This window comes from Zonotrichia leucophrys, chromosome 3 (genome assembly GCF_028769735.1).
Source record: "Zonotrichia leucophrys gambelii isolate GWCS_2022_RI chromosome 3, RI_Zleu_2.0, whole genome shotgun sequence".
In the NCBI taxonomy this organism is placed as follows: Eukaryota; Metazoa; Chordata; class Aves; order Passeriformes; family Passerellidae; genus Zonotrichia; species Zonotrichia leucophrys.
Genome location: NC_088172.1, coordinates 68,613,371 through 68,626,630, shown reverse-complemented (window position 1 = coordinate 68,626,630; position 13,260 = coordinate 68,613,371). Strand labels below are relative to the sequence as shown.

Here is a 13,260-nt window from a genome sequence, read left to right as displayed (position 1 = left end):
GGGAGAGTTCCGTGCGCGCGCGCGTGTTTCCGCGCGGCGGGCCGGGCGGGAGCAGCACGGGAAGCCGGCTATCCCCCCGCCGCCGCCCCGGGGCTCCGGAGCGGAAGGGAGGGAAGGCGGGAGGGAGGGACAGCTGTGGCTCCGCCAAGCGGCGCTGCCGCCGCCGCCGCCGGGCAGCGGCCGCCCCGCCCCTGGTCCCGCCCCCGGCGTGTCCCACCCCCGCGGGCCCTGCCCCCTCCCCTCCTGCCGCCGCCGCCGCTGCTGCCAGCGCAGCCTGAACTGAAGCGAACTCCGGAGCGAACTGAGGAGAAGTGAGGAGGCGGCGGCGGGGCTGAGACTCAGCAGCCACAGGCGGCGGCGGCGGCGGCAGCAGCAGCGGCGGCGGGAGGGCGGGCGGGCGGGAGGCGGAGAGGAGGAGGAGGAGGAGGACACACGCCAGGCGCAGCGCGGCGGCAACAACAGCGGCAGCGGCGGCAACAGCGGGGAGACACCGGCGGCGGCTCCTCGGAAGCGGCAGCCGCGCCAGCAGCGCCCCGCGCGTCCCCTCCCTCCCTCCCCCGCCGCGGAGACAGGGGGCAGCGCCGAGAGGAGAACCGGGCTCAGCGTGTGTGTGCGCGGGAGGAGGAGGACGAGAAGGAGGGGGGGACACACCGAGGACTGCGCCGGCCGAGGGCGCACGGAGCAGGGAAGCGGCGGCGGCGGCACCGAGAGGCGGCGGCGGGTCCTTGTGCCCGGAGAGGAGGGCGCAGCCCGCACGGGGGTTTCTACTGAGTTTCCTCTTTTTTTTTTTTCTTTTTTTTTTTTTTTTCCTTGGTCCCTGGGACTCAGCGGCGGGTCTGCGTTTGTCTCCGGATTTGAATCCTCCTCCTTCTCCTCCTTCCTCGGGGAAGCTCCCCTCCCCGCCCCCTCCCCTCCCCCACCGCCTCCCTGCCCGCCCGGATCCAGCCGGGCGCCCCGTGCCGCGGTCGCGTTGCTCGGCAGAGCTGCTGCGGGCGCTCGCCGTCTCTGCGCGGGCTTGGAATATGGTTGGGGAAATGGAAACCAAGGAGAAGCCGAAGCCGAGCCCCGATTACCTGATGCAGCTGATGAACGACAAGAAGCTGATGAGCAGCCTCCCCAACTTCTGCGGGATCTTCAACCACCTCGAGAGGCTGCTGGACGAAGGTAAAAGCGCTCGCCCGGCCGCCCCCTCCCCCGCCCCGCCGCCCTGCCCTGCCTCCCCGGGCCCGGGGATCCCGCTCGGTCCCCCGCCCCGGCCCGGCCGGGTGGCGGGGGCGGCCCGGGGCCTGTTCCGCTCTCCCCGCTGCTCCCCGCACGCTCCCGGCCCCGGCTGGGGAGCCGAAAACAAAGGGGAAGTGCGGGCTCTCCCCGCCCTGGCCGCCGCCGCCGCGCGGTGCCGGGGAACTCGGGGAGCGAGTGGGAGGGGAGAGGCAGCCCCGGCCGCGCGGGTCCCCGATCCCCCCGGGGGGTTTTCCCCTTTATTTTTCCTTCTTTTTCTTTTTACCCTTTTCCGCACTATCTCCTTAAACCGGGGGAAGGGTAACTACAGCACGGAGGGGAGGGAGCGAGGAGAGGAGCTCAGGAATGCGCTCTGGGGGAAGGCAGGGAGGAGGGGAAAGGCTGGCTGGCGGCTGGCGCTCCCCTCCCTCCATCGCTCCCTCCCGCGGCGGCGGGGGACACTGGGGTCCTGCCGGCGCCCTCGGAGCGCTCCGCCGCCCGGCCCCAGGGCCCCCGCCGGGGGGGCGGCGGGTGTTTGGTTTCGAGATTTGGCTCTTCTGGAAGCTGCTTGGACTTGAATGACTAAGGCGGAGGGGGGCTGAGCTCTTTCTTCTGCTCCAGATCTACCCCACCCCGAACTGGCCGCAAACTAATTATGATTTTCCTATATCGCAAGGGAAGGGAGCAAATTCTTGTCTCAGCTATCCTTACCTTTTAAAGAAACTGAACTTGAAAGACTCCTACGTGTGACTTTTAGTGAAGGGGGAGAAACAAAAAGGGTTACGAAATTGCCTGGTCTGCTCCTGCCAAACGTCCACCCCAGCCTCGCACCCTCTCCTGGCACGGGGCGAGGCCCCCCCTATGCCCCCAGTTTTTTCCCTAGTAACTTTGTTTAGGGTTAAGATTTCACAAATAAACAATCACGGTTTAGAAATTACCAAGAAAAGTACGAGCTGGGAACTTCCTGTGTCCCATACTTTTTCCCACTGCAGTAACAGACCCACTGTGTATCAAAAATTAGGTGAAACACTTGTTCTTAGTATGTTAAATTCGCCTTGTATTCGGGTTCACAGGTTTGTTTTTCTTGTCGAAGGCATTTCTTTTTTTATGTCTTTAAACCTAGGCTTTCTGGAGACTTAGACCTGTTTGTTTAATCGTATTTGATAGCTTTGTAGAATATGATATGACCATAAATAATTTATACAGTTTGAACTTGTTGGGTTTGTTAGTACGAAGTACTGATTTTCGAGATTTTGAGTTAGGGTTCTTGTTTGCGGATGTATTCCTCTTCGCTAAAAGAAGTTTGGGAAGTTGTTGACCTCGGAAGATGAAAGAACTGGTTATATTTGGTAGAACAGCTCCCCGCCCTCTGCCAAGACTGTAAAAATGAGATAGCGACTGTAGTACGACGTAAAAATAGCATGTCGAGAAAATGCTACCTTCTGAAATAAGTGATAGAGGAATTTAAAGAAACCCAAACAAACGGTGAAGAATACGGATTGTGGGAAGCATTATAATGGGAGAGTCTATTTTTATTTGCAAGATACTTGGAGGAGTTTGAATTTATATGGGAGCAAGTATGGACGTGAAGAGCAAAACTATTTTAGAACTTACGTTCTTGGTCACCACAGTGAGCAGACTCTTTGGAATAGTTAGATTTACAATAAACATCAAGAAGAAATTTGACGGGGAAGACTCCTTCTTTATAGGACAAATGAACCTTCCAGAGGTTTGGTCACGGATTTTTAAATTCTTCAATCTCTTCAACTGTATGTATTTGGCCAGAGGAGGCCTGAAGCTGTTTTTTTTTTTTCAGAGAACAAAAGGAAGAAAAACATTTCCCGACGCAAAAAGGACAGTGAAAAAGAAATTCCCAAAATACTTATGTCTTTTTATATATTTTGAAATACTGAAAACACTGGAAGTCTGTTTGCAAAGTATTGGAGTTCCAAAACGAGGGCTCTCGTGACTCTTGCTGACAAAAGTTTAAGGACTGTGTTGGAACTATTCTTCGCTCTCGTCTTCAAAAGAAAAGCAAATAAAATATAATCTGTGTTCCTAAATGGTCTCTGGAAGAAGCCTGCTATCCCTTTAAGCTTTTCTGCTTTTCCTGTTTACGTTGGCAAATGGGTGGAAGTATTGTGGAGGCAGAAAACTTTTTGGAATGTTGAAAAAAAAGTTTCATGCAAATCTAGTAAATTGCTTCAAGACTTCAGAATTTGAACACTAAGGGGCGCCAGTTATTTTTTTTTCTGAGGCGTGAGTCCGCGAGCACCGCTATTGACTCGGGCAGTAAAATGATCAAGTCTGGTAGAAGACGCCAAAGAATGACAAAATAATGGTGGATTTGTGCAGGTATCTGTGTTTGCATGGACCTCCACGTATTGTGTGCTTACAGGCGGTATTACATCGGTGGAATAGGCAGTAGCAGTGAACAGCTGAGGAGTTGGAACAACTGTTTCCCTGTAAAACACCTATCCTGCTTACCAGTTGGGGGCTGTGTTAAATATCCTGAACTGTGTGCTCCGCTGACATCCTCCAGCAGAAGGGTTCAGTAATAGCAAACTACAGGTTTGCTGGGAAAGTCTGCAGGATTTAATGTGCTTACTGAAAAGTGTATTATTTCAAGGTTTCATCAGTTGTTTCCTGGCACCCTTGAGAATACCAAGTATTTGGGGCAAGTGTGTGTATATATAGGTATATAGAATCTAAAAATAAAGCTACAGGGTTCACATTCCCTCTTTGCCCCCTCCACCCTGTCATTTGATTTGCTTCCTCTAGTTTGTTGTTGTGTGCTCTAGGTAGGTTTTCGTTTTCTTTTATTTTTTTTTTTTGTTATAATACAACCATTTTCCTGAAGGTTTTGTTTATTCTTGAAAAGAATAATATTATGATCAGCCATTGTCTTTTATTTTGTGTGCTGATCAAAATGAAGAAATGAAGTCACAACCCTAAGAATTCAAACAAATAAAAGGTGGGATTGCCTTCCCTACTGGAATGCTAGGTTAGTTTTTTTTTATTATTACTTATTTTTTGTTACATGCCAGTATTTAAAAACAGAACTCAAATGGGCTTCTGCTGTGGTTACTTCTTGTAGTTGTAGGCAGCAATAGATAGAAAGAGACCTGTGGGTTTAGGTGAGCAGTACATCTAATCTGGTTCAGTTACAGAATGTACATCTGCTTTTTTGGAGTCCATTTCTATGCTGTGTGTATTATCCAAAGCATGTTTTCCTTTCTGAACTCTACCCTACTTTTTGATCTCAGAAAATCTTAGTGCTTAATTTGATAGACGATCTCTGTCTTGCAGCATTTTGTTTTTGAAGATTAGCTTAAATGTAAGAAGTGTATTGAGGAAACCTTTTTTTAAGAACTGGTTTCTTAAAATGTGAAAGTTACAGTTCTGTTTAGGTTATAGTTATTTTTCCATATGTGTGCTTTTAACTTGTTATGTGTAAATAAGTCTTCTGTGGATTAACAAGGATGTTTAAAGAGCACATCATAATAACTAGGAAGCTGAATTGTTTTTATCAGACTGGTGCAAACCTGTGGGAAGAGAGGGCTTTTCCTGAATGTGGAATAGGCTGTATTTCCTGTAATTGTTTGCACCATCAAATGTGACCTGATTTTTTTTGATTTTTTTTTTTTTTTTTTTTTCTTAAGCTTTTGAGATACTAACTTTTATGATGTTAACCTGGATTTTTTTTTTCCTGACAACTTATATATTTTAATGCTCCCCTTTGTGGACAGTGAAGAGAGCTGTAGCTGTTTTCTTGCACTGTTTTTAAAAACTGAATTGGACATTTCAAACTCCTCAGTAGCATGTTGACAGATTGAAATTAATGAGGTACTTCAGTTGTATTCTTTCATCAGACTATGAATAAATGTGCCTGAACTATTAACTGAAATCTGAGGAGTCTAGTTTGTAAATTTACATTTTGTTTTCTTGAACCTGTAAGTGCACAGACTCTTGCACCTGATCGAAATGTACACAGATGAGACCTGTGGTCTGAACTGTTGTCAAAAAGAGATTGAAGAGAACCTTATCAAGAATTCATTTTTCCTCAGTAACCTATCCCTGAAAAACTTATGTCTTTCCTTCAAAGCTATGTTGAAGGTGACTTACAAGCCTGTCTACCTTTAAATGTAAATTTAACCATGCATCTGGCTATTTGAGATAAATCTAATTTTGTATCAAATAGGCTGCCTCTTTCTGTCTACCAAGTTTAACAAAGCTAGTGTAAAACATCCAAGTAGGCAATATGAGGGTAAATTTTGGGTGAATGTTGCTCTCTCTGTTTAGTTTCCTCACTGAGAAAAAAAGTGCATGTGAACTCGGGGAGCTTAGTGCCCGAAGTGCAGTTTTTGTGTCGGTCTGGTTGTGTTAAGCACCACGTCTGTGTGAAGCAGAGCTGAAGAACTGTGTTCTGGTGTTGTAAATGAGTTCTCCCTGGAAAGTTATCTAGTTACTTTTGTACATGACCTTATTGTTTGTGATTATGTAAATGTAGCCTGTGCTTAGCTAGGGTTTTGCTGACTTGTCAGATTTGACGGAGGGGCACTGGCCACATAAGCGCGTCGGTTTTTTCAGTTGTATCAGATCTTGCAATGGACCCCCATTAATTCATTGAAAATGTGCTTCTTAGTGCAATATTCAGGGATAAATATTCTTTGGGATAAAGGCCTTACAAAAGATGTTTGCCCAGATAGTCTCAGACTGGTTTTTAAACTTAGCGTATTAATGTTAAAATTGGCAAAGCAGCGTGCCACAAGAGCATGGAGTATTGTTTGTGTGCTGTTTATTGTTAGTACTCTTTTGAGTTTGGTTCTTTAATTATCTCTTAAAACTTAATGGTCTGAGGTGTTTTTCTGATTTATGAATGTTGTAATGCTTCTAGAACTTGTATTCAGAAACCTTGTAAGAGCTATTTTGAGGTGTGGGTGTTTGGTTATTTTTTGGCGGGAGGGAGGGAGTGGCTTTAATACCTTGGCACAGCCTCTTGCAATGCCAAACCAAAAAGCTGCATTGCACTTAAGAAACAGTGTGGCAGTTTTTTTGCCTTGTGGAAAAATATTTAAAATGGTGACAGTTCCGTTCTTTTTAAATTACATTATTTTTGGAGCTTTATCTGCAACATTTATAGGATTGCAGTCACCTGGCAAGTAACTAAATAAAAGGGTATTTTTTAACTGATTCAAGTTTTAAGTTAGTAAAACAGTTATTTTAAGCTCATACTTTGAAAGTGGTCTGTTCCCTGTTGCTTACCAATAATTAATTAATAGTTAAAATATTTGTCTTCAGATTTTTAATTTTTTTTTTACATAAGAGTCATCGCATTAGACTTAGTTCTGTACAGGAGTGGCTGACTTGTTGAACTGGGAGAGGCCTGTTTGAATTTAATGTTTTTGTTTAGTGAAACTTGTTCATTAAGATTGCAATTGAGTTGCATTTTCCTCCTCTGAAACTGAATGCAGTCATTTCTAAAATAAGTGGTGTCATATAAAAATCCCTTGCTATGGTTAGAAACAACTGACCAAGTGCGGATTAGATTAGGGAGTGGCATGCAGTGCTTTTGTGGCGCACAAGGGGAAGAACTGGAGATGTGTTGGTTAATATTATAGTAAAATTGGAAAAAAAACCCTGAAACAACCAACACCAACTGAGAAAAACGCTATAGATTTTAAGAGAGCACTTAGAATGTCCTGATTATGAAAGTGAAATTTACATGCATCAACAGATAGAAAGAAGTTGCTGATGTTCGATGAGTGCTGTGGGTGTGAAGAGAAGGCTAGACATGAAATGGGTGGTCACTTCTGTGGGTTAGTGATGTTTTTGACCAGGTTGTCTGTTTCAGTCATTCTCAGATTAAAACCTTTTTCCTCTGAGTACACTCTGCAATGCCAGGTCAGGAATGGGATGCTTACAATGATTTGAATTGTGTAGACTTCATTAGAAGAGCAAGTACATTTGAATTGTCTTCAATTGCTGTCTGTAACCATAAAGTGTTGTCCCTTTTTGGGAATGCACCCTGATGCAGGTATCCTATTAGTTAGATGTATTATTAGATGCTGGTGTATTTCTGTGGCTGACAGGATAGACCTGTGTTAATGTTAATTACTAGACCGTCCTGACAGCTCAGGCTGATTGAAGTACAGCAGGAGTCTGCCATGGAAACTGATGGTTTGTATTTGACTGCTTATATGGAATGTTGGGAGGTGGGAGAGGGGGGAGATGGGGGAAATGCCTTGCCAGGAAAGCTGTTAACTAATGAAATGCCCTCATTCACTGACCCTTGTCTTTATTGAAACATAACTCACAACTTCTCATTCCGGCCGTGTGAATTTTCCTGTATTGATTTTAGTCAGAATGCATACTCCAAAAATCTCCTGTTGATTTTAACATTTCATTGAAGTTTAATAACCCAGTGCTAGGAAAACTGCTAGGAACAGTAAAACTGCTTGTGTTTTTAATCTCAATATACAGTTGGTTAGGTCAATAGAAGTACCACACAAGCTACATGTGTGTCTTGCTTGCAGGAGGATCTGTGTCTGTGAGGGACATTGAAATTACTGTTTGAATCCTGAAATAGGTAATGGGTGTAATGTGTATAGTCTGAATTATATACCTTTGCTTTGCTAAGAAAAAGAGTGGGGTTGCTGAAAGGTAGGCAATATTACATTTTTACTTCTGACTTAAGAAAATATCCTGTATAACCCTGTACAATGCAATTAAAGTAACATCCAGGTTTTTGTTTCTTTTGGTTGTTTTTCTTGGAAAGGTTTAATAGAAGTGGAGTTAGCTTTTTAATAGCAAAGCTTAAATTTTTGAGACGATTTATGCATGAATGAACAAAACAGCTGTGACAGCACCAAAGAGAAATAATATCTGGCTTTGTTAGCAGAACTGCCTTTCCACTTTGTTATTCTTGCTTCCATTAGAAAGTGTCTTTTGCAGACTAGCTGCATGTCTGAGAACAGCAAGACAATGCAAGTTAGAGTGGAGTTGTGTTACTTAAATCTCTGTTGTCCGAGTTCGGCACTAGAAGTTGCAGCTTTTTTGATCTTTGCAGTTGTTTTAGCAGTGTTAGTGGTTGGAATGAGTGTGGTAATGCGAAAAGGGTTTTTTATTTGTTTTATTCTTGTGGTTTGAAAGAGCGGGTAGAAATTGAAAATACATTTTCAGTTACTTTTAATTTGAAAATTGATTTTTTTTTTTTGTACTTGGTGTCAAATAGTAAATTTTACTTTTCAGTTCAGTGCAAAAAATCATTGTCTTGAAGGGTAATGGATGGCAGTAGGTAGCTATTGATGTTTTAATGATTTTGGTGGTGCATAGTTGAGTAGCACCCTGGAAGTAAATTTTTTAAATTGCTTTTAAAAATGTTTTTAACTGTTTTGCTGCTGCACTTGAATACTTTTACTTTACTCCTTTCTGTAGTTGGAGGGATTTTCTGTGTTTTCAGCACAGGCCGTATTAGAGCCAGGTTTTGATACTGTGTACTGTAATTGCAGCGAGCTCCAGGAAGTGCCCATGCGGGAAAGTCCTCAGGATACCCTTTTTTAGAAGGGATAAGCCATGAAACAATTTGTGTGATAACTCACTGAAATCTGAGGGTGTTCGCAGTTGGAACAGTGAACACTTCAGTTGTATAACCTTACAAATGTTGCTGTTTCTTTAAGACTTGATTTCAAAAGTAAAAGCATCCCGGCATGACAAACAATTAAAATCTTGTTACTTTGCTGGGAAATTACTTCTAGGTAATCGAGGGAGCAATGCATCAGAGTGGCTGCTGATGTCAGAGCAGAGGCAGGGGGAGATAATGCAGTACTTTATACTCTTATCTGGTGGATCACTTTCTGACTTAAAAGGTCAGCTGATATTCTGTACCGGTCAGGGTTTTTTTGAGTTTGTTTTTGTGTGGTGCTGGCTTGCTTTTCAGATGGATCAGAGCTGTGATCTGGCTGCCTGTGTGATCTCAGAGCAGCTGTGCTGGCACGGTGGCTGAGGTGGCTCGATACTGAAGATGTAGAGCAGCGCCTTGGGGAGAGAAATGCATTTGCTTAAACATTTACTTAAAAGTCTGAAGCTCCTAATTGATGTCAACTGATTGTGCATCTAGTCCATTCAGAATTTTAAGGATGTACTTATTTGCAGGCTAGCTGACACTAGATGGAAGTCAGACTTTGCTGAATTCTTTAAACCCTTTAGCTGTTGAAATAATGAACCTTTGTGGGTTTTTCCTAATTCCGATTAAAGAACTGATTTAGAAATCTCTGTAGCCTTTAGTTGATCAAAATGTCCTTTCCTAGATTCAGTATATTTTTTTCATTAATATGTAGGAGATTGCAGGTGCCTGAAATTTAAAAAAATAAGTAACAGATCTGCTAGCACAAGTATTAATACAACCCTAATGTTCTGGTTCATAAGCTTAAATGGCAGCTAAACTAAAACATTCAGCTCACATTGCATAAGGCTTCCATTTATTTATCAGATCTTGAAGCAGTTAGCCAATCAGTTAATATTCTTCTCAATGCAGCTTAATCTAATAACCTGCAAATAAATATATTAAAAGGTGATAATAAATATATAAAATAATTATATGAAAATTTTCAAATTTTAGATGCAGAGCAGGCCAAATCCCCTTCTCTTTGCTGTGAATATCTTAGGTTTCTCTGCAGGAACAGGGAGGAGAACACAAGACAAAAATTCTCTGACCCGCTGCTGTTTGCTTTTGAGCAGTGTTGCTGATCATACTGCTTTTAGTTAGTTTCAGTTTGTCTAATTTTGAAGGAGCACCCCTTCAGCATAAAGCAACATGGACGATTTCTCAGAAAGTTGTCGCAGTCGTCAGCCCCCGCCCAAACTTACAAAATAACTTTGCCTAAATACTACATGTACAATCTGTTGTCAGGCGTGTTCCCGTAACAGTTGGTTTGTGTGTTAAAGTTGAAGGTTAAAATGCTGTAATAGGCCCAGCTGTCTTGTTTAAAGTGTGATGTTTTTGCTGTGAAGATTGGCTGTGCAGTGAGAACGTGGTGTGTGTTAGACATTGCTAGAGACAAGTTGTTGATAGTTCTTTAATTGCTTAAGTATCTTATCATCTATAAAGATAAGTGTAGTCAGAGAGGCTCATATGCAGTCAGTTTACGGGGGAATTACTGCTGCTTTAAATCACTTGAGGCTTTTATGGAAATCTGATACTGCCTCTGAATCAACCTGAAGCAAAACTTGTTACGCACGTTCTTTTGTTCCCACTTTTCATGTAGTTATGTTAACTTTGTGCTCAAATAGACTTGAGCAAAATCTGAGCACGGATGATGTGGTAGGGGATCAGAAATGAATTCTAATGAAGATTCTATCAGGAAGATTGATTATCTGTGTATTAAAACATCTTCAGAGGAAGAATGATACTTTAGTATCTCAGGTATAAAATCAGTGACTGTAATTGTGTTTAGAAGGGATTTGTCTTTGGCTGTTGTAATAACATGTTTACAGACATTAGAGTCATATTTTGAAATTTCTTGCAGTGGTTTTGTGTTCATTCTGTGCATAAGTTTTATTTTTCTGACAAGCATAATCCTTTATGAAAAAACTCCCAACTACCAGAAAAAAACATAACCTAAAGATCAGATCCCTCTTAGAAGGGAGAAAAAGTATAAAACTTGCTTTCTTGAGTAAAGCTTATTCAAGTTACAAACGTCAAAAATTTTTTTGAGACCTGTGGCATTTAAGATGTATACTGACATTTTGAGGGGGAGGAGGGGGAAAACTTCTCTATATCATCTTAATTATAGGGTTAATTGAGGTTAAATTCTGTATGGATCAAAGTGTTCCCGACTTCCAATAATTGAGGTGTAGCTTCCAGGGAAGAAAAGGACTATGTGGAAGCTTTGTCTCTGGGTGATGGGGTACATAAACTTAGTGCCTATTGATTTAGTAACTGTATGTTATTCATAACTATTCATGAGGAATCATGTTGGTTCCAAATGGGAGGTTTAATGCACACTGGGGGCACTTGGTAGTGCTGAGCTTTAATACTGTTAAGTGTCTTCAGCAAGGTATTCTTGCGTCAGCCTGGGATTAACATAGGATGAATAACAGAGCCATTCATCAGCCAGGCAGCCCTGAAGAGTGTCAGCAGGAAAGCTGACGGTGATGAATTGGAGAGAGATGGATGCTGCAGTAGATGGCTGCCCCAGCCTGCGCTGGGGTGGGGAGGGATGGCAGGTGGTGTTTAGGTGTGCGCTCAGTAATTGAGTGAGGAGGGACCGCACGCCTGCGCGCGGCTCAACGGACAAGGGACACGTCCCTTCTCCAGTCCAAAAGGGTTACTGAATTCAACAGCTTAAAATGACACGTGGACAACTGGTTATTCATTCATTGAAAAAGATTTGCGTCAGTCTTTAGTATTGATAAATGTGAGTTATGTTTTGAAGACAGACTTGTGGATTTCTCTTGATCTTTGCAGTCTCAGCAACCTTCTTTGGCCTCAAATATTTGGATGAATTAACTTTGAGTCAGGATTTAGTTTATTCTGAACTTAATTTTTCTTTAAGTTCTGTGTTAACCTTTCTTAGATCTCACAGCTTTCAGTTGCTTTGTTGCTTCAATTACTGATTACTTTCACTTCTAATTTTTAATTTTTTTCCCCCTACAGGATAAAGAAAATAGTTGGGAATTGGAGGGGGGATTTTCTTCTATCAGCCTAATAGCATAACTAAGTGGTTTTTGTCACATGCACAGGTCTTTCTAATCCCATTTAGTATGGTTTGTACTGGAATTGTTCTTGGCTGCTTTTTGTTATATCAAACTGTTGAACACTTGATACATGGAGAGCAGTTCAAAGTAATAATCACGTCATTTACTTTGTTGGGGCTCTTCACATGTATTTTTCCTGCCTGCTGACTGTAGGTTACTAAACCTGTATGTACCGGCTTTCTGAGCCCTGAGCACAATTCAGTACTGAAATCTGTATCAAACATTTCAGTATGTTGTATAGCAGTCATAACTAGTGTAGTGGAGTGGTATATTATAGCATAAATTACTGCACAGATTAAACTACATTTCTAGTACATTTTTCTGGATTGAGCATCTGGGCTGCTGAAAGTTTTCGGCGGCTGTTAATAACTAAAATATGTTCGTAAATAACCTGAAGTATATTGTGATGTCTTCTTCCAACTTTCATTGTATGCGCTTAGCCTTAAAACTTTTGTTGTATGCTCTTAGTCTTAAATTTCTGATAAAATACAGGGTACTAATAAAGCACTGACATTTAAGGAGCTTTTTTCTTAGTCTAGTCATGGGTGAGTAGTTTCTCATAGGATGTAATATAGTTGAAACACAACTTAAGCTGCTGTAAACTTTTATCTTTTCCCACACCCTCCCCTGCCATGAAAAGTTGGGGCTTTTTATTCCTTCCATGGAAAGTGAAGGAATAAATATTGCTAGGAATAAAATCTGGATAATTTCTGGGCTGTTGAGCATTAATGAAACTTAATGCCACAAATGTGGGTGCAATAGTATGCACCTATTAATATTGGTATAATGAAAAAGTTAATAGAAGGGACAGAGTATGTTTTAAGAACACATTACTGTATGAGTAACTGCAAAAAATTTATTATATGCTGATTTTGAAACTGCTAAGTTAAACAGATCATTAAGTGAAAGGATCAGAAAAATCGTAATATATTTCCTTGAGCTCTGAAGTGTCTTTTTGCTCAGAAAATGTTACTAATTTAAAAAAACACCACGATTTACTGAGCCTTCAAATGTTATGAGATTATACACTACACCTAAGAGAGATGGAGATACTTATATTGAAGTTAATCTTTGTACAATCTAATCAAGATTTCCTTTGCACATACTCTTTTTCCAACGCAATATATGCTATTTTTTTCTCATGCTTGTCACATTGAGCCATTCTAGCCATTCCCTGCCCATACCTTTTCTGACATAGCAAAGAATTACAATGCAATCATATTTTGTTTTGCAGCACCATCAGCAGAACTGTGCAGTCACTGGCACAAAAAGTAACATCAAAGA

At 42.3% G+C, this 13,260-nt stretch overlaps 1 protein-coding gene across 8 annotated transcripts in view; it reads left to right on the top strand.

Moving 5' to 3' along the window:
- The first annotated feature begins 393 nt into the window (after positions 1-393).
- QKI (QKI, KH domain containing RNA binding) overlaps positions 394-13,260 on the top strand; it is a 154,086-nt gene continuing 141,219 nt past the window's right edge. For 3 of the 8 annotated variants that reach the window (XM_064708664.1, XM_064708661.1, XM_064708667.1), the window contains exon 1: positions 396-1,164. In XM_064708664.1, coding sequence (XP_064564734.1) covers positions 1,023-1,164 — 142 coding nt within the window. In that variant the 5' untranslated portion in view covers positions 396-1,022. Of the gene's footprint in view, positions 1,165-13,260 lie in introns of all 8 variants that reach the window. The other 5 variants (XM_064708663.1, XM_064708668.1, XR_010439586.1 and 2 more) reach the window with 3 other exon arrangements.